The sequence below is a fragment of the Falco punctatus genome, assembly GCF_963210335.1.
Source record: "Falco punctatus genome assembly, chromosome: 10".
Lineage (NCBI taxonomy): Eukaryota > Metazoa > Chordata > Aves > Falconiformes > Falconidae > Falco > Falco punctatus.
The window spans coordinates 8,687,674-8,715,003 of NC_137590.1; the positions used below are offsets into that span (position 1 = coordinate 8,687,674).

Consider the following 27,330-nt stretch of genomic DNA (forward strand, 5'->3'; position numbering starts at 1 on the left):
AAGAATGCGTGTGCGTGTGCTCATGTGTCCCACCCCAGCTATTTCTTGTACGCTGAAAGCAGCAGGCCCTGCCGCAGAGATCCCTCATGGCCCTGCCTGAAATGTGGATGATGCAACTGGGGTTAGCTCACTGCTGATGTGTGCGTCTGGAACAGGCTAAGTTGGTCGGGGTTGTTGTTTTTTTTTTTTTTTTTTTGTGTTGTTTTGTGTTGGTTTTTTATATTTTTATTTTTTTTTTAAATATACGCTGCTCCTTTTATTTCGTGCTGGTGAGGGGGGGCATTAGAAAGCAGTGTCAGCAGCAATACCCTGTTATAATCTGGCAGGGAATTCCCTCAACAGTGTAAATATATCAGAGTTTTGTTTTTTCCACTGGTGTTTTTATTCTTTCAAGACACCGCCCAAGAATATTTAATGAAACTTTTTTTAAAAAAAGAAAACAACCAAAAAAACACACAAAGACTCACTTATTTGTTTAATAATCTGAGGCTGGAAAGAGATTTGATCTTAACAAGATGGTCCCTGTAATGAATTACAAGGCTGCCTTCACTCTTGATTTACTCCTTGCATGCAATACCCTAACGACTGTAGCATTGCAAGGAGGGCTCAGCAGTGCCACACTCGCCGTGCCACGACGTGCTCCACACCCCGACACCGACTCCAGCCAAGGTGAAGAGAAAACATGAAAGCGCTTTGCAGTAAGTGGCCAGGACTACGCTGCAAAGGGAGAAAGCCACAACGCTGCTAAGAGCTCGCTCTGATTCCGCTCGTCTTGCTTCTCAGCCCAAGTCCCTGCTGTTTCCTAACAGAAAAACACTTTCAGAAGCTTGTCCCAAGCCTTGAATTCCACTTCCCACCTAAGTCCCAAACACACAGCCCTGCTTTGGATTCACAGCATGGCTAAAGGATTTTGCTCGTTTTGCTACTTAAAGCAGAAACACCACAACCAGAATCTTTTACCTACTTTTCCTGCCCAAAACCGAACGGTTAGTCCATTATTTTTTTCCTTTTGCAATTCCAGGATCTGACTGACAAGTTTTCAGAGAGACAGACTAAGCGCGCATCCCACCGGTTCCTACAGCCTCTGTGCTTAGCAGAGAGGTGTCCGAATCTTGGATGCGGGAGCCCAGCAAGCTGGAGAGGGGGAAAAAAACCCAACCAAACCAGTCCAGCCTCGATTCCCTTGGCTCAGCCCCCCTCTAGTGGCTACTGAAAACATAAATATCCACAGCTTCAACCCCAGCACAGGCGTTCCTGCATGAGGCACATCCAAAGTGGTCTTGTTTCACACAAGCATCCAAAATAAACAATTGCCCCCAAGTCTCCCGTAGCCATCCTTCTGCTTCTCTGCAGGAGCCAGAGCATGTTAGGGGAAGAAAGGCACAAAAGGTGACACGCTTGCATGTGTTTTGTTAGCATATACCACTTCCAGCGTGTTCTGTTCCTGAAGTGACATCTAAAATGCCTCAGCCAGCCCCGCCGTATCTTAATTTACCAGCTGTAGGACCATACACCACATACTCCAGAGGGTGCAAGTGCTCCTGCTAAGGATAACATCAGGTTAGGCAGACCTTGATACCAGCATTTCTCAGCGTCTCCAGAGTGGGTCTGACATCCGTCTGCAGCTGATCCTCCACGCCGGTGAGACACAGCAGCTCCATCTCCATCTCCAGGCTCTCGATGACTGTGGCCACCTTCAGGGAGCGGTCGTGCACGCTCAGCTTCGCCTGGACATAGCGTGCCTGAGGGCAGAGCAGAGGGCAGAGCAGACACAGCCGCGCTCACTCACACAGCAGCCTGCATTTTTATGGAATACAGTGCTGACCAGCACGAGGGGTAACCAGCCCACCTGCCCCTGTTAACGGCAGACACTGCTAGAAAACCCCAACAGCTACTCTTAATGGAGACACCAAGAGGTCAGCGTATGACATCAAAAGGGTTACAGAGAAACTGGTCAGGTTTATTTCTACTGATGGGTGTTAAGCTTAAAAATACCGAGTATACCTCTGGCAAGATAATTTTACTTATTTTATTCGGGCATGCCACCTGTAATGGCTGGCGAGCAGAAGGTGTGTGTTACAGAATAAGGTGGACATTTCTCAGGCTGTTGTTCTGTCCCTGTCCTGTTCCAGCTGGGCAGGGCGACGCACAGCACGTCCCCGTGCACACAAATGCACGGCAGCTGCCAAAGTGACACCTGCAGAAAGCCGGGAAGCGAATCCCTCGCACCACAGGTAGCCACAGTTTCTGCAACGAAACCATCTACAAATGACAGGAACAGCGAATCCTAACCTTTTCTACTCTCATCTCTGCATCTAACTAAACAGTTCCTCACATTTTGCCTGCCTGGAGTAAGCAAATCAGTGCTGTGAGTAGAGACCTATCTCACAAACTGCACTCATGAAGCCTGTGTTTCCATGAAGCCCAGCCGGGTTATATCCTGGTTGTTTGTAGTTTCCCTGGATGATGGAATGCAGCAATGAAAATGAAAAGCCAACACGTTTCCACACACAAACAACTTGTCTAACAAATGATGAACATTTGCAGAATTTATAACCATGAAAGATTATAAGGCAGGATTCAGGAACTGTTTTGGAGGGTCCTGGCTGGGATCCAGTTTCATACATATCACTTAAAAAGCAACTCTGATTAAAAGAACAGACAAGACATTGAAGAATGGCAATTCTAGCAGAAGGAGCAGGGAGATGAGAGGCAGCATTATCAATAAGAGGTCTGTGAGAACGGCTTCAGTGATGGTCTGTTTAAAAACAAACTAAAAAACAAATAAAAACTTACTTCAAAGTCTTGATACTGCTCTTCCGTCAGAGACTTCTTGGCTACGACGAGAACCCTCAGGCCTTCCCGAGCCATGTTACCACACTGGAAAGAAGCATCACATTGTAAACCATAAACTCAATCTCAAGTTAAGACGATTTATGCACAGCGTTGCAGAGATGGCAATATAAGATAGCAGGTTAAGAAAATAACCGTCCCATTTGAGCAGCCCCAGTGAGTATATGACATCTGATAAAGTGCATGATAAACCCGAGAGGAAAAAAAAAAGATCTGCAACGGTTTGTAATCTATCCCAGTGATCAGAAATGTCCTCTGTGCTATACCAGTGTGGCAAAAGCAAGCCCACTGATTTCATTTTCTCTGTCTCCAAGGAGACAAGCCTTTGATTTGTAGACTTCACATCTTTGGCCATTGACTCTTTAAAATAAGACCAAGGGAGTACTATTCCATTGAACACCAGGGTTTGGGGGTGGGGAAAATCAGTAACCAAAGCTACTGCTATGAACTCTGCGTCAAGGTTACTACTAACCTAACACACATATCCCAGTACAAAGCTGCCAAATGTAGTTTTGAAATTAGACCTTTTAGTCTTAAATCCAAACACAGGACCAAACTCTGGAGAAGTTCGGTCACCTTGAGTGGCAATCAGTTTTGAGCAAAATCCATTTATTTTACAGGATTTATTCTGCGCTAAGTATGTTGAACTTGCACCTGAACTTCCTTGTTACTGTGCATGTACTTGGCTGATGAATTGCCAAGATCAGTAACCTTCTGGCTCGCCCATGGTCTAGCAGTTATGGCCACTCTGCCACACTGACAAGCTTTGTCACGCGTTGCCCTGGAAGGGGAAAAGCAGTCGCGTAAGAAACCCTCCGCACGCAGGAGAGACAGCCCCGTACCTCCTCTTCCAGCCAGTCGTTGTACTGCACGATCCCAGCCATCACCACATCAGCCCCCTTCATGTAGAAGGTGATCTCTCCCGTTGATTCATCCTGCAGGTAAGAAACAGAAGAGTGTAAGCTGGGCCACTATTACCGTATCTGGAGTGGCCTCAGCAAGCGCAGCGCTGAGCTTTCTGCACAACAGTCACAAAGGGGTCTGCACCGGCTCAGGCTGAGGGTCCATCTGGCGCAGGATCTTGTCTCGGGGCCAAAAGGAGGTGCCGATTCAATCGCAACTACTCGCAGTAAGAATTAATGCTTTAGAAAAGGACGTTCAGCTTTTAATCAGCAACAGGGCATCTCCATGCAGACAAGCCTCAATCCTGACCGTGCAACTTTGGAATAACTGCTAGCCCTCACCTCGAAAATTTATTTCATATTTACCTGAAACAATCACACAGATGCAGAAAACTTAACACAGTAAAAAAAAAAAAAAAAAATCACTCTAATTTACCCCCTCTGTTGCATTGTATGGCATTAAGCATAATTAAAGTTTATGCTTGCCACAGAAAGGTTAGATTGCTGCCTGCCTTGTCTGATACAAATAATTTGTAGGCTGCAAGCAAAGCATATTTACATTACCACAAATTAAAAAATCCCTTCTAACCAGGCAGATACTTAACGAGGTCACAGTTATTAGTACTACAAGCTAATGGAAACCCTGGCAATTTCCTCAAAGGAGACAAAACAATGAGTAAGGAACAAACTGCTCTGTAAACCAAGATAGCCACCAGGGATAGGAAGAAAATAAACTTAACATGCAAAAACAAAAAGCCCAGGAAAGACTGGAAATAGACAGCTGTGAATGAAGGGGGGAAAGCACTTTAGGAAAAAAAGAAATTAAAGAAAAGCACAGCGGACACTTTTTCATTCTCACACTATTTAATATATGTATCAGTCTGTTCCACTGTTACAGAAAGTAGTGGCCAAGGTTCTCACACAAGAAGAGCTCGAGTCGGTAGGTAAAAACCTAACGTCCTGCGGCACTGGCAAACCAGAGTTTACATCCACAGCAAGAAAAAAAAAGGCAAGCAGGACCTGCTGCAGGTAAACGTAGAGAAGAGAAGTAAGCGTCTTTGCTAGGGAAATTAAGAAGTAGTGAAAGATAACAAAGCTCCTTTACTGAACATTGTTGCCAAGCTCATAATGATATTTGCAAGGAAGATTCTTATAATTAAGCTTAAGCATGGTTTTTCATGTCCTGAAACATCCAGCCTTCATTTATGGATACCAGATACCCACACATCCCACATCCCCAAAGCAAAATGCTTGTCACTACCAAAACAACTGGAATCTGCTTAAATAAAAGACAATGCTTTTGGCAGCCGCCAAAGGTAAAGGTTTATCTATTAAATTATTTGATTAAAAAGTGTCTAACAACATCTCTGTAGGAAACTGAATAAAGACTCCACTTCCCGTGCTGCAGAATTGGCTTAAGATAGTTTAGATTTTTTGTCCAATATAAATACTGTATCAGCTATCTCCTTGCATTAGTCATTTCCTCTCACCAAGTTCAATAGGAGGTTAGTGCGTTCTCATATTATGGTAAGATCACACTATAACTGGCAAATCTCTGTGCAGATTTACATTGTTTTGGAGAGGCATCTTTTTCCACCGTGGTCTGACTCTGGCCACAGTTCAAAGACTTCTTTCAATTCCAGATATGACAATAGCGCTATCTTTGCTTTACAACAAAGATCATTCCACATGGGTAAGGGGAAAAAAAAAATGCGAAGAAAAAGAAAATGGAAAATATTGTGGTCAAACAAGGAGGCCTCCTTTTAAGAAGAGAAGTCAGTAAACAGTACGGTGAAGAGTGGCTGCTTTGGTAGAACAAGACTTCTTAGAATTGAAGTAATCAGCTACAGAAACGACAGTTGATCACAAGTAAACAAGCACATATTGCAAAAATATCCCAAACACAGCAACATCTGCTACTTGTTTTCAGCATTGACTACTACTTATTTACTAAAGTTATGTGTTGAAGATCTTTCTATAGAAGCCAGAGCAGACAAGATCAGCAGGGGAGGCAGGCGTCTCTGCCAGCAAGGGCTTCATAACAGCGTTACTGGGCTGGATGCAGGCACCGCTTGCTGGAACGCTATACCCAGATCGTACAGCAAGCCTGGCGAGGCAATTGCGATGGCTCCCACTAGCCAAAAAAACCTGCAGTTTATAAGAATGGGCAATCCCTGTACAGATGAGCAGAAAACCATTTGAATTCTGCTCGCTCAGTCCTGAGTGCAGCTTCATTCTGCCGTTTCCCTCCCCTCCCCAGCTGCTCACTGTGCCATTGCCTTCTGGATACTTCACACGACTTTCCCTCCCCTTATTTCTGCTTTTTCAAACAAGCAGCACAGTTTTAGAAGGTTGACTGAAGAGGTAAACACCTTGCAAGTTGTGGATCAAAACCAGATGGAGTGCCTACACACGCATACATGTATGTGTAATAAAAGAAAATTGTATTTGACAATTACCTATTTATAAACTCTTCTTTTTTAAGATTAAAATGAAAACCCTGCTTGAAGTTATTGTTTTGGGAGTATACAGGAATGTGGCAAAGTAACACCCGGGCAGCCAGCATCTGCTCCTCAAACCTTACTTCTGCACAGGTACATAAATCGGGAGCTGGTCTCAGTGCCTTAGCAGCAGCTCAATGGTTGCAAAATAAAAGACAGACAATTAACAAGCACAGCAGAGAGGGGACAATGCTTCTATCAACAGTATTGACAGTCAGGATCTGGGCTTGATGGTGCTCTCACTGACCACAAGTGGGAGTTTTGCTGGGCTTGGCAGCAGTAATACTCTTAAATACAGAAATGCAAAATAGAAACCGTTTTCTTCCTAATGGTGCAGAATGTAGATAACAGGTAATTTAAAAGGAATAGGCTTTAAACCAAAGAGGAAAACAAAAAGAGGAATCTTTTCCACTTACACGAGAAAACTTCAGGGCATCCACTTCTCTGTGGAGTGTATAAACACAATGTAATGAAGCATACCCTGGCTTCAATGCTTAGCCCACTTCTTACACCTTTGATAACACAGCATCTCATCAGAAGTTGCACTTACAGTACGCAATGGGGAGGGAGGTTGTGTATCCCTCCCTCTTATTGCTAATATTTTTATTCTAGGTCTTGAAAAGGTTGCCTGAAGTCTCCACATCATTTTCACTACAAAAATAATTAACCTGAAGTATTTTCACTTGCTGTATTTAAATGGACATGCACTATACGTGTTGCAGCTATCCCCCATGGCACAAGATGTTTGCTCGTGGGAAGACTGATGACTGTTTTGACGTTCAGTGGCATTCGGTTGGATCTCTAGATTTGCAGATTGAACACACCGATTACTTCGTACATGCTCAGCCTATCAGCCCACTTCAACTAACATTCCTGCCCTTGGGCATGTTTTAATATTCCAAACCCTGGAACAACTTGAAATACAAATTTGCCCCCCCTGCACAGTACAGTGGTGTGTGATCCAGAACTTAAAAGCAGTTTATTGAGCAACAGGAGATCCAGGTCCAAAATACTCAGGTAGGGTAACACAAATACAGCCATCTGCATGAGGTTTAATGATTTTCAATCTGCATTAAACACAGCTTGTCCTTCATGGGTTTGTGAAAGCAATGATATGTACGTATCACAGTTCCATTTTTATCACCAAATCTCTTGGTAACAGGAATATTGAAGTTCTCCATAATATTGGTTGTTGATGAACGCAACCCTGCGTTGCTCCATTTCACATCATCCCCTCACGGCGCTGTTTCTGACAGGGACTGTGCTCTTCCAGGGGTCCAGAGAAGCTGAGACTTGTGAAGATACCAAACATCAGCCAACAAAGCAGACCAAATTAATCTGCTACCGATGAAGCAGGTGCATGTGTGTAGTACTGACCCCAACTGCTTGTAACTAAAACCAAAGGCTATTCCTCCTGCTGTCCTAACTTAAAATACACGACGCAGAAAGTATTTTTACACCCTATTTCCAGAGAACCCAAACCAAACATGCAGCAACCCAGTACCACAAAGTAAACGGGGGAATAGGAGGGGAAGAAAAAAAAAAAGAAGAAAGAAGAAAAAAAAAGAAAAAAACCCACCTATCATACTTGTTCTCCCCACCCTAAATAACAAAGCTGCAGATCCCACGAAATGATACAACAAATTGTATTTTGCTCTGGATTATAGGTTTCATACTCATGTTTTAGATTCCTGGTACCAATTATCTGTCTGTACTCTCATTTGAAAAAAAAACCATAGCAAGGATGTTTTAATTATCTCCAAAAGAAGTATTCAGACTGCTTCACCTTGTTTGCTTCGCAGGGAAATGGAAGTGCCTCACCATGTCTACGTTTGTTTACCTTACTAAGGTTGATTGTCTAGCACTATCTCGAAAACTAATGATGATAATGGTGACAGCTGATCTCAACTGTTTCTAGCACCCACACTTTCTTCTTTTTAATGTGATTTTTTTTTCTAAGACTCCAACCTTATACTCTATTTGTATATAAAACCACAAAGTTACACATGCAATTTCAGCTGGGCATGTATTTAACGTGCACAGTACCTGCTGCTGCTGATAAAGGTACTTGCACAAATGCACCCTTTTACCTTAACTCAGCTATTTCCAAGCCCTGCTCACAAAACCATGTTCTCAGCACAGCTGCAGGCTCTGTTAAATAGATTTTTAAAAAAAATCTCCACGGTTCCCTGTAGCTACAAGCGTTTCCCCCTGCAGTGCTGTACTTCTACAGGGTCTGAGAGGACTTTCAATGCCTGGGAGAGATCTGGGGAGCTCTTTCACAAAACCACTAACAATATCCCAGTTATTTGTTGTGGGGATCCCCTCTCTCCTTCCCACTTGCTGCCACCTCCGTCACCCCCTGTTGTTCCACCACATTTGCGCTGGTGATGCAGTGTAAGCTGGACCCGTGAACCTGCTGGGATTCCTGCTCCTGGCTGACCCCGAGGTGGGGAAAGCACTTGTGACCTGGGTTGACTCACAGCCTCAGCGCATTGTATAGCCCCCCCCAGCATGGGCATGACGGGAAGGGCAGGAGCTTTTGGACAGACAAAAAGAAAACCGCAGGGACACAGAGCAAGGCTTCAAAGTCAGCTCAAGATTCCCTGAGATGCTGCTGTGCCTGCTCCCCTGGAGAAAGCAGTCCTGCCCCTTCCGAGCTCCTCTTCCTCCTCGCTGTGTCAGCCACTGGGGGGGGAAGGGACACAGAATTCGGGTCCTATGGGACAGGGTAACCGTGACTATTTCTTTGGCTGTCAATGCTGCCTTCAAGATTTCCTGAAAAAATCAGCCTTACCTGAGAGGTAACATGGCATCTGTGCTGATTATCAAAGCTGCTGAGCCTTCGTTCAGCGCACACAGACAAAACACTCAGATTTTACTGCTCTTACACCCCACCAGTGCCTCCTACAGCTCCTTCTACCTTGCACACTTGCAGCAAAAATCCTCTCCCAACATCCCGCTGCATCCCCGGGGCCCTTGGCTTCACAGTCGGAGGGAAAGGCTCCAGCTCCCTCTTCTTTCCCAGCGCCCCCCCGGAGGCCCTGCTGCACTGGCAAGGAGCCACTTCCACGGCTGGTGGCAGTGCTGGCTGGACACCTGTCCCCAACCTGCCACTGTCCCTGACGATGCAGGCACAAAACTACGCAGGCAGCTGTACAGCAGAAACCCACCCCCGAGTACATCGCAAATTATAACTGTGAGCAGGAAGGAGCAGCTGGAAGAAGCCAGAGCTGCAGGGGACAGACACAGACACACGCCCCAGTGCCCGAAGCCTGGGCTCCTTCATTATTTTGAGCAAGGGACCGAAGATTAATAAACTGAAGATGTCCCAGGGCGCTACAGCACTTACCGTCCAACATGGCCAAGGAAAAGGATGTATCGCTACCCAAACCCAGCAAGGAGATGCTATTAGCTCCAACCAGCGCACCAGCTCCCCGCCTGAGGCAGGAGAGGCGGCACGTCTCAGGCAGGGCGCACAGCACAGCTGAGAGCCGGTGGTGGATGTGCTCCACGCTGCATTAGCAGGAGATTCACAAAGCCACGAGGGCTGACCCGAAGCCACTTACCCGCACGATGATCCCCATGCGCTTGCTCTCGTAAGTGAAGGGGAAGATCTGAAGGATGGTGAAGTTCAGGATGTGGCCACCCGGTGTCCTCAGCTGCACGGAGGACTGGTCCCTGCCCACCAGCGTCAAGCCCACGCTCTCGGTCCACTGCACCAGGGCCACCTGCCAGGAGAAGGCCACGGTGAGGGCAGCCAGCCCATGCCACACCACCCCGGGAAGCACCGGGGGAGGGGGAAGGACAGCAGGTGGGGGCTGCGAAGAAGTTCCTTAGGCATTCCTGGAGCTATAGTATGGATCTGTTCATAATGCTGGTGCTCCTAATAGGGCTCTTCCAAGCCAGCTTTTCCTCAAGTTAGAAGCTTACTAACCTTATTTTTGGGGTTTGGGCAGCCCAGCTCCTGTCCGATTCAGCTGCCAGGCTGTCCCAGACTCTCAGCAGGAGGTGCTCAGCTCCCTGCCTTTGTCTGCCGCATCCTGAAGGGATGCCCTCAGCAAGGGCAGGCGCTGGTACCCTCTGTCCAGGCTGGGGTGCCCTAACCTGTACACCAGGTAAATTTCTTCACAGACGCTTACTTTTTGAATGTGCTATTTCCCAGCTTGCTGTTTATGACATCAAGAATTCAAAACGATGCATTCACCCTGGGCTTACAATAATCAAAGCCAAAAACACTAATGCAGGGCACATAAAAAATTCATATTAAAAAAGCAAGCAAACAAAATGAGCTGTGTTCTACTCTTATCTCTTTGGTAGTAACAGTGCATCAACAACTTCCAACCTCTGTACTCAGCAGCAAGACAGATGAAGGCTGGCTCAGATACTTTTTAGCAGAGAACCCCTTTTCCCCAAACATTAAAAAAACCCAAACAACAAACAAAAAACCTAAAACAAACCCCAGATTTTTCCAGGCGCACACCAGAACTCCTTTAATTGAACTTCTGTGGGTATCATTTTGATGGCAGTTTCCAGTATTTAAGGACCTGCAACACCCAATTCTTTACAAGCTTTCACTAGATTACAACCAGAGTCATGACAGAAGACCAAAGCCTTTAGTCTGCCTCCCTGACAGTCCCCCCAGAATCCCCACCTCAGCTGACACATCCATCTCAGACCAAGCCTGCTGAGATCCAGGGCTTTAACTCCAGAAGCTGTCTCAGCAGTAACGGATGGGAGCAGCAGCTGACACGAGCCCATGTATCACTGGCCTCCAGAAAGGATCAAGGGATATTTTCTCAAAACAGACATGAAATACTGTAAGTATTTTACAGTGACATTTTCAAAAGCATGAGAGTGCTGGGCACATGGTTGCTGCTGACTTCAAGGTTAATCTTCCCTTGTGCCTTTCAGGTTCTGCCTTTACTGCCTTGAATGACCGCAAATATCTTAGAAAAGAAGATGGAATTTATTTTGGGAAATCACATATATGAGATACAAATAAAAACGGAACCTATAAATACTTGCACTGAGTCAAGATTTTACTAGATTAACTGATACAATTGGGTCTAATTGGAGAATCTTTTGTGAACTCAGCTTCCCTTCATCCACAATTAGGCTTAAAAGACAACATAAAATAAACTTTTCCTTCCATAAAGTAGATTTGAATCGCCAGATAAGAAAAAAAAAAAATAGTTGAATTGGCCTTGCCTTGAAAGACCTTTAAATCAATTTGAATCAATATTTGGTTTAATATTAGCAAGTTTTTGCAAGCTTATTCACAAAGATTACAACAAATCAAAGGTTCTTTCAAGCTTATCTTTTGAAAAAGTTCCTTCAAGCCACCCTTGGCGCATTAAAGTGTGCAGTCAGATAATCCTCCTAACAACCTCCTCGAGCAGAGATGGAGCTTGGGTTTCTAATAGTTTGGTTAAAAAATAATTATCAATAATATTTCACAGCATGATGTTATGTGACATCCAGCGTGCGCAGCACCGGCTGTTGATTCGCCCATGTTGGAGAGCTGCAAACGCCTGGAGATACAGCTCCCTGCTCCCATCTCAGCCCGTTATGGCATATCCTTTGCTATTTTCTTTCACAGACAACTCCTCCCTCCTTCCCTGCCAGCGTCTCACTCAAAGCCTATGTCAGGAAGCATTTAAACCTCCTGACAGAAGAGCCTTGCGCAGAGGAACAGCTGGATGAGCAGCACGTCAGAGGTGCTGCATCACGCACGTGACACGCTTCAAGCTAATGCAATGCCAGCTGAAACAGACCACAAAAAGGTTTGCCAATGGAAGGGGAAGGGTAACAAAAGAACCCCCCCTGGCTCTTGTGGCAGGTCTGGGCACCCCGGGATGGGGAGTACCTTCCCAGCCTGGTGCGAGATGGAAGAGGTTTACTCTGACTGTGCAAACAGATAACCAGAGGTGCTCTCAGTCAGAAACGTTAGAGATGCAAAAATATGTTTGCAGCTTAAACTGAGGAGATTTAAAAGCAGGCTTGAAATCCCTCAAACACCTTCAAGGGAGCCCATGCTCACTGATGAGGGGGAAATCAATAAAGTCCCTGAGCGCACTCCAGGATTTTGCCGCTCCGTGCAGGCCAAGTCAGATACACATCTGCGCGTTCGCGAGCACGGCAGCCACAGCAGCTCAGCACGCCATCCCCCAAACTTTGCTCTTTCCGACAATTAAATTACCCAAGCCGCCACTGAAGTTTATATCGACTAATAAATTTCATTCTAAAGAGACAAATTGATCCTTCTGTGCCATGAGTTGCTCTACAAACGTCCCATTTAGGGTTGCCTAGGCAGACAGACAACAGGCAGAAACCAATTGATCGGTGCACCCTTTCATGTCCTGGCAGCTGCAGCGGGTTGTCGGGGTTAAAGACTGTTTGCCCAGGAATCCCAGGCACTCTTATCTCTGATCAGATTATATCTATTTCATTTCCCCTGTTAGTTACTGTAAGGCTACAACTGACAACTGGCTTGCAGAGCCCCAAGGCTGTAACCGATATCTGAATAAAGATACTTCAAGACTTCTAAATGGCAGTGCGCACAGGAAACAAATTTAGGAAATCCTGCTTTCTGTTACAGGAAATGAATCCTATGCCAACTGGTAGAAATTACCCTTGCTGTTAAAGTAAAGAGAATACAAGTTTTTGTACTCATTTCATAAACTGACCTTCCCTGCCATGGCAATATTTTATTGATATAGAATTTCAAAGGCTGGCTTTAACAGGAGTCCAAAGCCATTCCCCTACAGGGAATGTTATTTAACAGCATCGCTCCTCTCAAGGACTTGACTTGTGCTGATCGTGCATTTTGTACCATCTAGTATGACATACACAGAGCACGTCTAAACAATATTTGTATATCTAAGACCTACAGACAAGATTTCCTCCGTGCAGCAAAGCATATCTGATTTCTGAACCCGCTGTAATTCTCTACTTAAGACACGACAAGAAAGGAAAAAAGAATTTAAACAATAATCTTGGAAGGATTAGTTATCGTGCTACAGCGAAACAAACAATAATCCCTTGGGTATTTGAGGCAAATTGCTGCATAAATATTTTAAAGACAGAACAGTATAAAGTGAAAAAGGGAAAGAAAAATCACTGATTTCACTATATACCACAGTATATGTGTAAATTCACAGAGGGTCTGTGCAAAAATAGCCATTAAATGCTTTAGGAAGAGAAAAAAAAAAAAAACAAAAAACCAACATGAACCAAACCCCAACTTAAACACAGATCACAAAAATTACCATCTGGAAATCATTCAGAACTCATTTCAATTCAAAGGCAGTTGCTTTCTGTAAGCTGTCTTTACAGGGGAGAGCAACACATTAGAGGAGAAAAGCAGGTAAGGAAAGCAGTGACCTAGATGATGTGGTGGGAGAGGACACAGCACACTGCTCACCAGTGTAAGTGCTTGTTGTCACTGTAGGCACATCAGTGCTGGGGGGGGGGGAGGGGCAGAGGGGAGCAGAGATGCAGCTTTTGTATAGTACAGACAAGACCACATTACACGAAGTGAATGAATTGCCTAACTTTGGAAGAAAAACTCTATAGGGAATATTTTGAATGTACATTAAATATGGAAACTCATTCTGTGTGCCAGTCATTCAGTAAGAGATGCAACAACCTCCAAATCCTCACACAGCTGGGCTTCTAACGAATAAATTGATTTCTATGCAAACAACTTCTCACCTCTAACAATGAGGAAAGCCAGCTTCTCTTCTGATGTCAAAGGTGAAAAGGTTATTATGAGAGGCAAATCTGTTTTATTTGGGGCAATAAATGAAAGAACCCTTCAAATGTAGTCAAATGGGCGATATGATCTCATACTGTTAACAGGATTCTTATGGGAAGTTTCAAACTCCAGACTCTTTCAATGGCACCGAGCAAGTATAATTGTACAAATCAATAGTAAACAAATTGTTTTACCTTGGTTGCACCAAAAAAGGTGTATCCAAGAAGTGTAGCCAATACATAAAACCATATTTTATTCCTCCCGTCTTTGTCACAGAAGGAACCAACACCGCAACTAGATTTCACAAATTTTGCAGAGGGTGGCAAAGAGCACTTTAATCATAAGTCCTGTTTTAAACCTGCTCTCTCAAGTGTTCAGGAAAAGTCTCGAGCAGGTCTCCAGGGAGCCATAAAGTTTCTCTCTAGTTCACCACCCCGTGTAGCCCTGGCGGGCTGGGTGCTGGCAGAGGACCGGCAGGGCACAGCTTTGCTCCCAGCCAAACTCTTGTGCAATTCGCTCCCTCGGCAGAACTAATCGGGGCTCTGGGTCTGTCCTGCATGGAGGGGACATGCCCAGGGTTAGCAGTACTACCCAGTGTGATTTACAACTTTTCACTTGGTCTGGAAGTTCGAACACCTTGCAGATCAGGGACAGGCTGACTTATGGGGGTGCTCTAACCCCCACCCACAATTCACCCCCCACACACCAAACAAGACCAGATTGCCTACGACTGACCAGTGTGGTCAAAGGGACTCGTGGCACTGAAATGCAAAATATACCTTGGACAAAAGGTGCAGAAACACAAGCAAAACCCTGCGATGCAGGGGCTGATAAACCAGCCAGATCTCAGCCACCACGTGGCTCTGTAGCTTCAGGCAGATTTGGCTGAAGCCTATCAGCTGAGAGGGCACTTACACTCTGTTGATGGGTTATCGGTGCAATAAATGCATTAAAATATTATCCCCTTCACTAGACTGGAGTACTTTCACCAAATAATTATTTGATTTTGTTTTCAGTCACAAGCAAGGTCGTATTTATGTTGTTATACACCCAAACAGATACCGACCTCATCAGGACTGGAGGCCTGGTAGACTCTGCAGGAGTCCTCGTAGTGTCTCTCGGCTTCAGCCTGGTCCGTCACCCCGTTGGACTCGTAGACCGGCGTCACGTTGTGGCACAGCGCGATTGCCTTCACCGCCTCGTGCACTCGGCTGCTCATGGTTTTACGCACCTTGGTGGCCAAGGTAAGGCCCTTCACGGCAGGCGGGTCCTGAGATTGCTTAGAAAAAAAGGAAAGCCAAATTAAATCTTACTGCAGAAGAGGGAGTTTTAAATCAAGTTTTCGCTTCAGTGAAGACCATACATACAGCAGCTGTGCAGCCTCTTACGCCCCCAGGAATGAGACACACTCTTCCTACACCTTAACTCAGACCATCACAGGGAACACACCCCAGCATAATTCATCTTCTTTATTATTCTTACTGGTGAAGTGCCAAAACATTTACCTAAGCTGTTGGAACAGGACCCTTTGCCGCAGATCCACCGAACACTGATTTGTGAAAGACCGAAGTCAGAAGACTCAGTGAAACCACTTTTTGCTCCACAAAAGACCAGTGGCTTTGAAAATTGAAAGTCAATTAGTTTCATGTGCAACGGAATATAATTGCTGAAACCAGAAAACAGATGACTCGTATGGACCTCAAAAACCTTAATGACATTCATTTAATTTTTAATACTATTTTTAGTATCAGAATGGGAGTCTTGGGATAATTGCACAATTACTAAATTATCCTGGTTGAAGAAGGGACACACAGTGATCCAGTTTCCTGCTCTGTTAACCTTTAGTGTCAAGAGGACAAAAGTTTCGCTTCCAGGTCAAAGGCCACAACATGGTAAAAATAAGAGCAAAGAATAAGAACTACAGTTCAAAATGAATCATTGCCAGCAAATGCTTCTCATTATAAGGAACCTTACTTGGTAATTATACATGTTTTATGAGACATAACCTTTACCAGTGTAATTCCACATGCTTTTTTCCACACACTGTGGTTAGGATGCGTAAGATCTTCAAATTTAATATTGCTGTTCATCAGCACCGTTGCAACGGGTTTTAACCAAATCAACCAGCACAGACCCTTGGCGGAGGTGCAGACTGATGTGACGCACCAGCCACAAACTGGACCAGGTGGTCACCCAAACATTCTTGACAAATATTGAATACCTTGGCAAATAATTAACCAACAGTCAGGTTTTCTCTGGAGATTTGAGTACAAAATGAGGGAAAATGGATCTGAAGTCTGTTTTTTAAGTACAGTTCAGTCATTTAAGGGTCTCAACTCCAAGAGAAGAACCAGATGCCAAGAAGGCTGTGAAAGCAGAGGAGGGAAAAAGAGAGAGGTGGCCAAAGGAGTGACAAGTTACCTGAGACAGATGCCAGTGAAAAAGATAATTACTCAAAATACCAGGTATTTATCAACTACCATATGCTTAGTTAAAAGCACATTGCAGCCCGACAGTCTATGCAGGGAAGAGCTACACCACCAAATGGATCACTGAGGCCAAGAAAACCTGCTGTGCATCTTCACCACCACGAACAAAATCCAAAAATAAAGATCCCATTGACAGTAGATGGTGCCTTTTCCCAGGCCAGAATGCTGGCTTCACTTTCAGTTCATGGGGGTATAGAAAGCGTACTTCAGTCTAAAATCTCTAGAGCAAAGCAAAGACAATGTGACATGAAAACCCCAGTTCCTGCATGGGGTGTGCAGGCTCAAGGAAAAGCACGGGCACTTTGCAAAGTACTTCTGTGTTTTCCATAGGAATGAAGCAATTCCACAACTACGGAGAAAGGAAAACGCTTGACACATGACACAGGAGTAGTAATCCATCACTAATGCCTGCAGACTGCATCTCCAGAATCACATATTACAAAAGAAAAAAAATTGTCAGTAGGTCACAAAGAAATTATTTCTAGCTGCAGTTGAGAGAATGGTTATTAACAGAAAATGAAAAATAATGCTCCCCTGACTACATAATTAGCGATGATTCCTAAATCTTTTGTAAGTATCATTTAGAGGGGTGGCTGGAATATCAGCCACAGACAGCTGACTTTTTTTTTCCCTAAAGGTAGTAATGTTACTAAGTAAAACCCCGTCCCTTGTTCTACAAAGGAAGTGCACGTATCTATACAAGGTTTCAATGTATAAGCATCTTGCCCTCGGTAACACGCTAAACAGTTTGTTGACCCAGACAAGGCACACAGCATTACCTGGTTATCATACAAAGCTGAAATGTAAGTCTTAAGAACAGAGATGAAGGCTTTTTAGATGCTGACGCATCCCATGATACTGAGAAGAGGAATGCAAGGGAGAGACTTCCCCAGACAGGATTTTCCTGTTCTATACTTAAATGTCGACTTTGCTGCTGCCTTTAGGTGTAGATAGTTCTCAAAGCAGATGTCAGTTATGCACCACATAAGATCATGGGTGCATTAGTGAAAGTATCCCGCTTTTACCATTTTCTTTTTTAACCATCAGGCCTAAAGCAGCAATACTGGCACACTGCTCTCTATCCCTGCTTACCGAGTACTGACGGTGCCTCTTCCTTCATTATTGCCCCAGCACCCCGCACTTCCAACAGCAACTTAACCCACTAACCATTACCCAGCGTCAAGGTTGTGCCAAAGCAGATGCCGTGGTCACTCCAAGTGATATATGCTATTTTACAGTCAGACCTGAGTAACAAGACACAGGCACATACACTCACACTTGCAGATGCGCACATGTGCTATGGCAGGTAAAGACCGGTGGATGTGAAACAATCTACGAATGTAATAAGCAATCAGAACAATATTTATGTATTAAGTATCCGATGACCTTCAGACTTTTCTAAAAAGTCATAATGAATAAGCAGATCCCTGCCATATCAATTCACCGTTAGACCGGTGACCGGGAAAACTGTTTTGTGAACAAAGAGTTACGTGATGCAATTTTATTTTACCTGTGTGTATATACTGAATATGTGGCTCTGCACTTCATCCATGGAGTCCAGGCCATAAGCTACCGTTCCAAGGTGAAGTCGCTTGAAGACCATCTCGTTCTGTGTAAGAGTTCCTGTAACAGAAGCAGCACCAGGCATGGAGCGGGAACCAACACGCCTATCCCCCAGCACACGTTCTCACCCTTGCTGTACCCCCAGGTCAAGACAAACTGGGCCAGAGGCTGGATCAGTCACTGCACCAGGCTCCCAGCAAAGGCTGAGGCCAGCAAAAAAGACAATGTTAACAAACCTGAGGCTGATCCTCCTGGGAAGTAGTGGTGCACATCACCATGCCAGTAAATAAGAATGAGATTCACCCCAAAGGCAATGCCAGCAAGAGCTGCAAGTGTAATTCTGGTTCTGTTGGAACCAAAGAAAACTGGAAACAACTTGAATGGGACCAGGATTTTATGTCAGACCAAGCTTCTCATTACAGCTTTGGTCTTCTGAATTCAAGCTCAACTTTAAAAGTATAAGGACAGCAGCAGAGTAAGCTTCTGCTTGCGTGTGAGCTATCTTCACCTGGCTTTGAAAACTAACCCTGAAAGCTGCCTTGATTTTTACCCTCAGCTTTTGGTTTAATAGCACATTTTAAGTCTTCTTTCAAACAGCCTAATATTCCTGTTCTACCTTACTTACAGTGAATTCAGAACAAACAAACAACAACAAAAAAAGTTTTTCTTTAAAACCTGATTATATCATATTGTTGAAGTGACAGAAAATGCCTATTTCTTCTAGCCCAAAGAAATCTTAAATTATACTCTCTGGCTGCCCAAAAATGTAACAAAATCGAAACAACAAGATACCACGACTCAAAACTGTATCTTCCACATAGATACCTGTTTTGTCTGTAAGCAAATACGATATCCTCCCCAGCTGCTCAGGAATAGTGCTGGACCGAACCACAGTCCCAGGGATTTTGGAATCTCTGCGGATCACCCAGCTGTAGACAATTTTTCCCATGTCCAGATTCACCCGCAAACTATGCAGGAGGAAGGGGAAAAAGAAAATGTATCACTAGTCAAATTTTGGAAGAAAATCATTGTGAACTGCCATGCTGCCATGAGAGGACACGTCTTCCATGCTGAATTTGAGCTGCCAAAGAGGGTGTTTCAGAAGTATACTCAAAGTGGGTGGTCGGGTGGCAAATGGGGCGGGCTGTGCATTGCACTGCAGTGGTGCCGTAATTCAGAGACAGATGATAAAACTGTGTTGAGAACAACAGATATAATTTAAGGGGGAAATAGACACAGACAGACAAGTAAGGACAGAGTGATTGATATGCAGACAGCAAGTTAAAAATGGAAGTGAAATGAATCCCAGACCTACACCAAAAGTAACAATCTACTTATGAAGATAGTGCAATTTAATATTAGAAAGTTTCAGTCCCCTCTAAAAGGCAGTTGGGTCCTATTACACTCCATGCTGTATAAATAACCCTCCTTTTCCATTTTTTTGCTCTGCTCTTATCAAAGGAACCAAGTAGCCCAAACACTGAGAGAAGGGGCTTTAAATGACTAATCCACAGCCCGAGTTAGAGTCAATGAATGGGTGAGGATGTTGAACAAATTCAGCAGAAACAACAAAGCACTTCTTCTGTTTGAACAGTAATTTGGTTTCTGTTTCTAGATTTGCTTAGTTGTCAAGTGAGGAACAGATAAGAGCTTACGTGCTTGTTCCTACCAGAAGCATGGAGGAGGACACAAAGCAAGCAGTATTTTGCGGGGAAGAATTAGCAATCACCTTACCTAATGGGAATGATGTTTGAGAACAGAAGGAGAAATCTTATGATCTGGAGATACCAACGGCCAGCAAAGTGCTGAAGGGCCACCATGACAAGCGAGACCACCACAAGAGCCCCAAATAGGATCTTGGTAAGACAGTTCACTTCCAAATCAAAAAGACCAATCTAAAGAATTAAGAGAGACACGTGTTAACTCAATGCAATACTCACAAAGGGAATGAACTGCCATACCCAAAGAGCCATTCCCCACTAGTCAACAACTTCTCTTTTAAAACACTACAAACATATTTAAATGTATAAGCAATACTGTTGCCAGCTTATTAAGTAAGACTTCCATCCTTTGGAAGCTAAGCAATGCATGAAGAGGTGTGCGAGGATTTATGCTACCAAAAGCTGCAGACTACAGAAACATCCCCACACCTTGTCTTAGCTTTGCTGTAATAGAAGAATGCAGCAAAATTAGCTTTCCTATTCTAACTGGGCCTATTTCATAACAGCCATATAAAACCCAGTGGTTTTACCATTCTTCGAGTGAGAAGACACGTGTATAATAGGATCAAAAAATAAGGATAAACAGATTCTGCTACAAGAAATCTTAAATCATAGGCTGGAAGATATGAATCATTATTCCTATGAGGTTGTCCCTATAGTATGTACACATAGCATTTGGAAGTATTGGAAAATGATGCATTTCTGCTCGTTTTATTGTAAGACTTTTTCCTTACCATACCTTACTTCTTGGGTTTGAAGTATTCATCACACTGCGCAGTTCCCTTCCTGTGTAGAGGACAACTCCCACAACAGTACCTAAACAAAACAGAACGCCATCAGCTAAAGAAAAACAACCTCCATTTGTTTCCTCTATAAAAGCACTTGTTGGATCCAAAGACTTGACAGTTGGAAAGGATTTTTAGCAGGGTAATTTCAAAAGCAATAGCAACCAGAAACTAAAGAAGCCAGTAGCTGAAACATAAAACTCATGAAAACACAGACTTTGAACAGAAGACATTCTACAAAAAGTCAGTAGTCTTTGACCACACTGCCTGTGCAGCTGGGACTTGATGCAGCATCACATCAGCTACTGTGCACGGGAAGAGAAGTCAGCTGCCTTGCTCTCTTGACTTTCCCTGACCCCCTTTTATTTACAGGGGGGAGAGACAAGCAAAAGTTGCTAAGGACAGAGAGTTTCTTGGTTTTTCTACCACCACTCTGAATCCCACTTAGGAGTGGGTGAAGTTTGCCTTACACCAGATAGCGGTCCTTCATTTTTGTCAAAACTAAATCCGTGCTCTGGGCTACAGTTCTTTATTGGTGAAGGTTGCCACAATCAGAGTAAAAGCAAGGAACTTCAACAGCTTTCAAAGACAGAATTACCTTATTTTAAAATCTACAATTTACTTTAAGTATGTGTCTAATTGCTGTTCCTACCGAAAGGCAAATCGTACCAACTCCTACCTCACTGTAACAGATGGAGCTGCTGGGAGACTTATCAGTGTTTTTTAATGCTATGTCCCACACTTGCTAAAGAGCTGAGAGCAAAGTTCTCCTTTTTCTTCTTGCAGAAACATAATACAGTTTAGCACCATAAATTACTGGTTTTCTACAACTTTCTCTTAAAGACTTTACAAAAAGCCATAAAGAAAGTTATCTACCGTCAAGAGTTTAAAAGCTGCTGTTGCCAAAGTCTGATTTTTTTACTAGAAAGTTTTAGGAGCCTGTAAGAAAACACCAAAAAAAGCACTACTGCAAATACATTGCTATTTTATACTCTGCTGTTCCCCTGCTCCCATTAATGATCAGAGTTTTAACAAGCTGCAAGTGAATTATTTTTAACTAAGACTGATTCAAAAGAGGTGGTTTCTAAAATTATGCTGGGAAACATTCCTTTAAAAAAAAAACAAAAAAACAACAACAAATCACTGAAGCCAGATGGCAGGTGGTGGTAAGATCATCACAATTCAAATCAGCAGATGGCCCAGCTACTCCAAATCAACCACAAATAGTCAGTCAGACCCATGCCTACTACAGCAGATGGAGAAAGTCACATTGCTCTGCTTTCTCTTACAAGCAAAGGCTGCCCCAGTGAGATGGCACCACCACAACCTGACAGCTTTGACTTACGGAAGAAGCAAAACAATATCCACTTCCCTAACAGAAATAACCTACAACATGCTATTTATTATTACCATAGGAGAAACAAAACTGAGTATTATATTGATCAAGTCAGTGAAAATGAGAGGAAAAACCTGCCAGGACTGGAAGCTTGAAGGCACACTGCTATGTATAAAAAGAGCGTTTTGTTTTATGGCCATTCAAAACAGGCTCAACTGCACAAACCATTTGAAATAATGAAAATATTTGCAAGCGTTCTTCCCATTAACCGCACTCAAAGGTGTCTATCTGCAAGTAACTTTATTTGTATTCAGAAGGGAGGATGGATTCAAACAATAAGGTCACTTGGGTAGAGAGGAGGTCACTGCATGCCCCGATACAGACACCAAGACCATCCAGGACTTCCAGACAGCACTGAAGTAGTGACCAGGCGGAGCAGAGTGTGCACTGTGCCCTCCTTTGGGGTAAAAAACCATTCACTTTTGACTTCAGCAGGACTCCACTGTAACGACCCCCGTGCTAGGCTCAGCCACGGCAGGGTGAGATCTGCAATGGCTGGAGAGCTGGTACAAATTAAAGCTTCCATACAAGAGGCAGGAAAGCCCCTCCATGTTCCTCCCTATTATTATTAATTCCATGTACCCCTTGGTACCACAACGTCAAGTTTCTCCATCTGATGTTTCTTCCAGAACTGTTCTACAGAATTTCACGCTCCTCCAACCACCACCCTGCAAACTTTGCAAGCACTCTGGGCAGGGGAGGAACAAGGCTTTTACTTTGACAAGCCTCTACAAGAGGGCATTGATTAATCTCAGGCCTTGGGAGCTTATCATATGTATAAGCCAAAATCGGTCAAAGAATATTTTTTTTTCCTCTTTAAAAGTATATAAGGCAAACTCAATGGAAGCACTTACCTGGAAATCTTTCATCTTAGCTTCTGTTACCAGAATCTATTTGACACCATTTCTGTTACAGATTAGGATGTCAATGTGGAGAGCAATTAAGTGCTATTCTGGTCCTAGATGCTAAAGAAGTGCCCAAAGGCCACTCCAATTCTTTCTCATCTAGGAATGTCCAACAGGCAATTAGATGTCAGCTTAGCTCCCCAGAGGTGTTAGGACAAGTGGGAAACCTCATTCCAACTGCTAATTTCTCCAACTGACAGATCATTATTCCATCACAAAAAGACCTTTAAAAATTGTTAACATATTCCCTTTTCAAAAAAAATTTACACATGCCTCCATCTTACCTGACGCAATCACCGTGCTGGCCCATAGGGTGTTTTCTATGCTTAAACTTTCATTTACTGGAGGGTCGCTGTCCTCCTACAACGGAATAAAAAGAAAAATAAATAAATTTGTCAGTAATACAGAAGACCAGTGGATGACAAGAGCCACACAGCGGTGTTGGGAGACGGATGCTGGCAGAGCTGTGGAGGACTGCGGACAGGCTGGGGGATTTCATTCACCCTGGTAAATCTGTGGTTAGGTTAAAAACATGACTGCCTCGTTTCAGTGGAATAGAAATAAAGCTGTCGGGGGGTGAGGACGGGGGAGAAATCTATTAAAGATACCTCTGCCTGTCGAAGGGCCCTGGGAATCAGAAATGCAAAAGGGATTTGTCAGGAGCTCTCCAGGGACTGCAGAAAAACGTTCCCTCACTTGGCTCGTGTGGATAAATAGCATTTCTCCTGCTACTGTAAGATGTCAGTGAGAACCCGTTTGGACTGCTCAGTGATGCCTGGAAAGTTGCCCAGTACGCACCAGAGAACAAGAGAGCACGATTCTTCTTAGGCACCAAAAGATTAATTCTATGTAATTGTACCTTCACATGAGAAAGTTAATGAACGTCTGTGCAGGTTTTAGACAAGAACTGCCTCCCCAAGCTGCTTAAACTCCTCTTTCATGCCAGCACTATTAAACCAGATTAAACATAGAAGGGCAAACCCTAGAATTTTGAACTCAAATACCAGCAAACAACTTCTAAAGAGCTCTGACTGTCTCCTACTTGTTACAAAACCATCTGTCTTCTGAAAGCTCCCCAAGGATATTAGATGAAGCTCTCAAAATTTTCATAATCCCAGAGAGGAAAAAACCAACCTTTTCCCCCAGGTAGGCAATGCATCTTCCTAGCAAGTCAAAAGATATATGTATTTTTAAGGGTGATATTTCACAGAAGCTCTGAACTACTGCCCCCTGAAACAGGGTGCAGATATAACCAAGTTCACATAGCTGCATGCAGTTGAAGGCAAAAACTCAGCTGACTCGGAATTAAGACTTGGCATCCCGGTAGCATTCAGCAGATTTGCACAGCAAACACTACACACACGATTTCCAGCATGTCAGCAAGACTCACCCTTGTGAAGGTCCCCACGAAGTTATGTATATCAATATTGGGCTCTTCTGCATACACATAGGATCGGATTTGCAGTAGGTCCTATAAAAGTCGTGGTTTAGCAGACAGTTAGACAACCACATGTTAATAATGTGCAAATGTTTCTACCAAAATACTCTGAGCAAGAGTTACTTAACAAGTTAATTACTGAATCGTGTTACTTACTGGAGCCCAACTGTCTAAGACAAAAACTGGTGTACCAGCATCACGAAGAGCATTTCTTGAACTGATACCTGAGGGACTTCTGGGAGTTATTTAGATGTCGGTGCCCCATAAAAAAAAATTCAGCCTCAATAATCAAGACAGCCTAAGGCACTTATTACTTCACAGCGATGTTTGGAGGACTAGTCTTCCAAGCCAATCAAGGAACACCCCATCACTCAATATTTGGAACAATATGCCAGTGTCACCAGAACAGCTCTGTGGTGACAAGAAGATACACCAATTCTACACAGTGTTTTCACTGCTGATTCCTACACATGCATGAACTATTCACTCCATAGAGAACTGCTTCAAAGCCTTTGTATAAAATAAACTTCTTGCACTTTTTACAGATAGAACATGAATAAAGTAGGTACTCCAACTTCCCCTTCTTTTTCTTGTTTTCTTTAAAATAATAAAAAACCCAACCAAACAACAAAACAATACACAAACTACTTTAGCTAGAGATTTTGGGAACAGCATGTTTGATGGAGGTTATATGCTTATTTCAGATCACACAGCAGAGCTTCCATGGTGACACTCCTCCTTTTCATAAAGGCGAGCGATGAAAACTTCACGGCTTCTGAAGCCATTTCATGAAAATGTATGAGCTGTGCCTCTGAGCATACTGCACTGCAAGGAACAAAGGGAAGCATTTGAGAAGTACCACCACCTTTGGTACCCTGCAATGGTCTCTGGAGAGGAACAAGAAAATAGGAGCATCCTACCATTAGGCACCTCCTGCTGCAAGCTCACTCCCTAGCTGCCAAGCCCGGTGCCCACCTGCACAGCGTTGCAGTGACAGCCATGTGGCACACAGACACCCAGCTTCACCAGCCTGAAACCTTGCCTGGAGCTGGGAAGAGCTGGTTTACCCTTAAGTTCTTTCTTGCCAAAGCCAATCTGTAGCGTGCCCCAAGCCCTGTGCGGCACAGTGCCGCGCTAACCCGTTTCTCAGAACAGGCCATTAACTGAAGCACCTGACCATTTCTGGGGAGAAGCAGAGACGCGTGTTTACCAAGCACAGTGTTTTGTACGAAGGCAGCTTACAGAAGCAGTTGGCAGCCTCTGAGTGCAGGTAACGGGCAGCCGCAACTTCCAGTCTGTCTCACCATCCAGCTGGTCAGTGCGAAGGAAGCAGGACCCTGCGGACGTTCATCACCAGTCAGTGCTCTTCCCAGATCTGTCCTAGGTACATCTATAACTCATGAAATGGCTTCACATCTAGGACACCCTTCTTTCTTTGGAAACAGTATCCCATTTCAAGTAACATTTATTAATAATGTAAGAATGATATTCTTGCACCACACATTCATTTCCTCCCACTAGTCCAGAACACAGTGCAACTCTGCACTGTACCTTTAACATATCTGAAGTGTTCTCATTAGTTATGTTTTACAATCCTTCTGAACAAACATTTCGTTATCCCACACTTAACAAAACCAACCTGAATGGCAGCTAAAGCTATTTACATCTAAAATGCAAACTGTTATGCAACCAAATACATTTACCCTGGACTGAACCACCTACGTTCTTTGATTAGCAAACAAAACCAGAGCGTAACGTCCTGAGAAGTGGCGGCCCATAAAAGCATCTGAATTCTCTGTCTCGCTGAAATTTTACTATTATCTATTTCTTGCACATTTCCAAAAGATAATTTTCTCTAAACAACCAGTGAAAGGTTAATGGCTCTCTGGACAATTGGTTCCAGATGTTTACCATTCTTCTCCGACGTCCTCAGGAAGATCATGTCAGCGGGGATTCGCTGGTTCTGTTAGGAGAAGAAAGGCCATTATTGTGCGTACACCCCTGCACGCGTGTGCAGCCGCCTTCCACCGCCCCACCATGACAAGCAAAGGGGATACGGAGGAGAAAGAGGATTTCTTTGTCAAACTGAAGCTCAGTATTCATTTTGCTTTGAATCCTGAACTCACTTCCCTGTAGAATTCCAAGTGCAGAATAATAATCAGTGCCAGCTCCCACTACCCAGACCCACCAACGGCCGGGTTTACAAAAGGGCTACTGAGTAATTCTAGAAGTATGAAGAAATTTTAAACCAATGCTGGTTTCCTTTCAAGAAGTCCCATGCTACAAGAAAGCACATATCTGGAATCTACAGCTACCATTCTTCTCTTTTTTTTTATTTTTTATTGAATAATTTCATACTAATGGTTTTAGAGGTCATAGCTGCTTGCACAGAGTGTGTGGGTAAAAAAAAAAAAATCAGCAGATAAACCCACCACACATAAACTTGCATAAAGGGGGAAATATACCTGTACATACCAGTGTCTACAAATGGATCGCTGTGTCTCCCAGTACTTGTGGTGTTTACACCCAAAGCAACATCTGGATGTTGCATTTGTATCAGGTATTTAACCTGTGTCCAACAGTCAGAGACAGGACCAGGGAGACTTTTTATCTTGCTGTAGTGTAAGTAAGTGAAAAAATCAGGTTATAGGTGCGTATCTACAGATTTGCTCTCATTTGTAAAGATAATGATGCTATTTTGGTGGGGTGGTGGCAGGGGAGGGGGAACCCTGCAAAATGATTAAACTTGGTAACTAGTGTTCCACACTTGACATTCTAAGCCTATCGCAAAACAAATACGACTTCAGAATATCTCATTTTCTATGGTCTTGCAAAAAAAGTACTTTACACAGAAAAGGTACACATAAAGGCTAACCTTTTCAACAATGATGAGGTCGCCTACTTGTATATTAGAGCTCTTCACCTTCACAGTCCCTGCAAAGGAAAGATATCAGCGCATTAGAGCAACAGCAGGACAGGCCTCGTGGGTGCTCCGTGATGCTCCTTACCTCCCTCCCT

At 43.8% G+C, this 27,330-nt stretch overlaps 1 protein-coding gene across 2 annotated transcripts in view; it reads right to left on the bottom strand.

Moving 5' to 3' along the window:
• The window catches only part of ATP9A (ATPase phospholipid transporting 9A (putative)), a 73,987-nt gene that overhangs the window by 14,571 nt on the left and 32,086 nt on the right, over positions 1-27,330 (bottom strand). For both annotated transcript variants that reach the window (XM_080404229.1, XM_080404228.1), the window contains exons 5-18: positions 27,188-27,246; positions 26,224-26,275; positions 25,555-25,649; positions 24,265-24,345; positions 23,159-23,234; positions 20,528-20,604; positions 19,802-19,962; positions 18,893-19,035; positions 18,015-18,127; positions 15,082-15,294; positions 9,826-9,987; positions 3,696-3,788; positions 2,797-2,880; positions 1,572-1,742 (exon numbers count right to left, since the gene is read on the bottom strand). In XM_080404229.1, the coding sequence (XP_080260355.1) occupies positions 1,572-1,742; positions 2,797-2,880; positions 3,696-3,788; positions 9,826-9,987; positions 15,082-15,294; positions 18,015-18,127; positions 18,893-19,035; positions 19,802-19,962; positions 20,528-20,604; positions 23,159-23,234; positions 24,265-24,345; positions 25,555-25,649; positions 26,224-26,275; positions 27,188-27,246 (1,580 nt within the window). The remainder of the gene's footprint in view (positions 1-1,571; positions 1,743-2,796; positions 2,881-3,695; positions 3,789-9,825; positions 9,988-15,081; positions 15,295-18,014; positions 18,128-18,892; positions 19,036-19,801; positions 19,963-20,527; positions 20,605-23,158; positions 23,235-24,264; positions 24,346-25,554; positions 25,650-26,223; positions 26,276-27,187; positions 27,247-27,330) is intronic.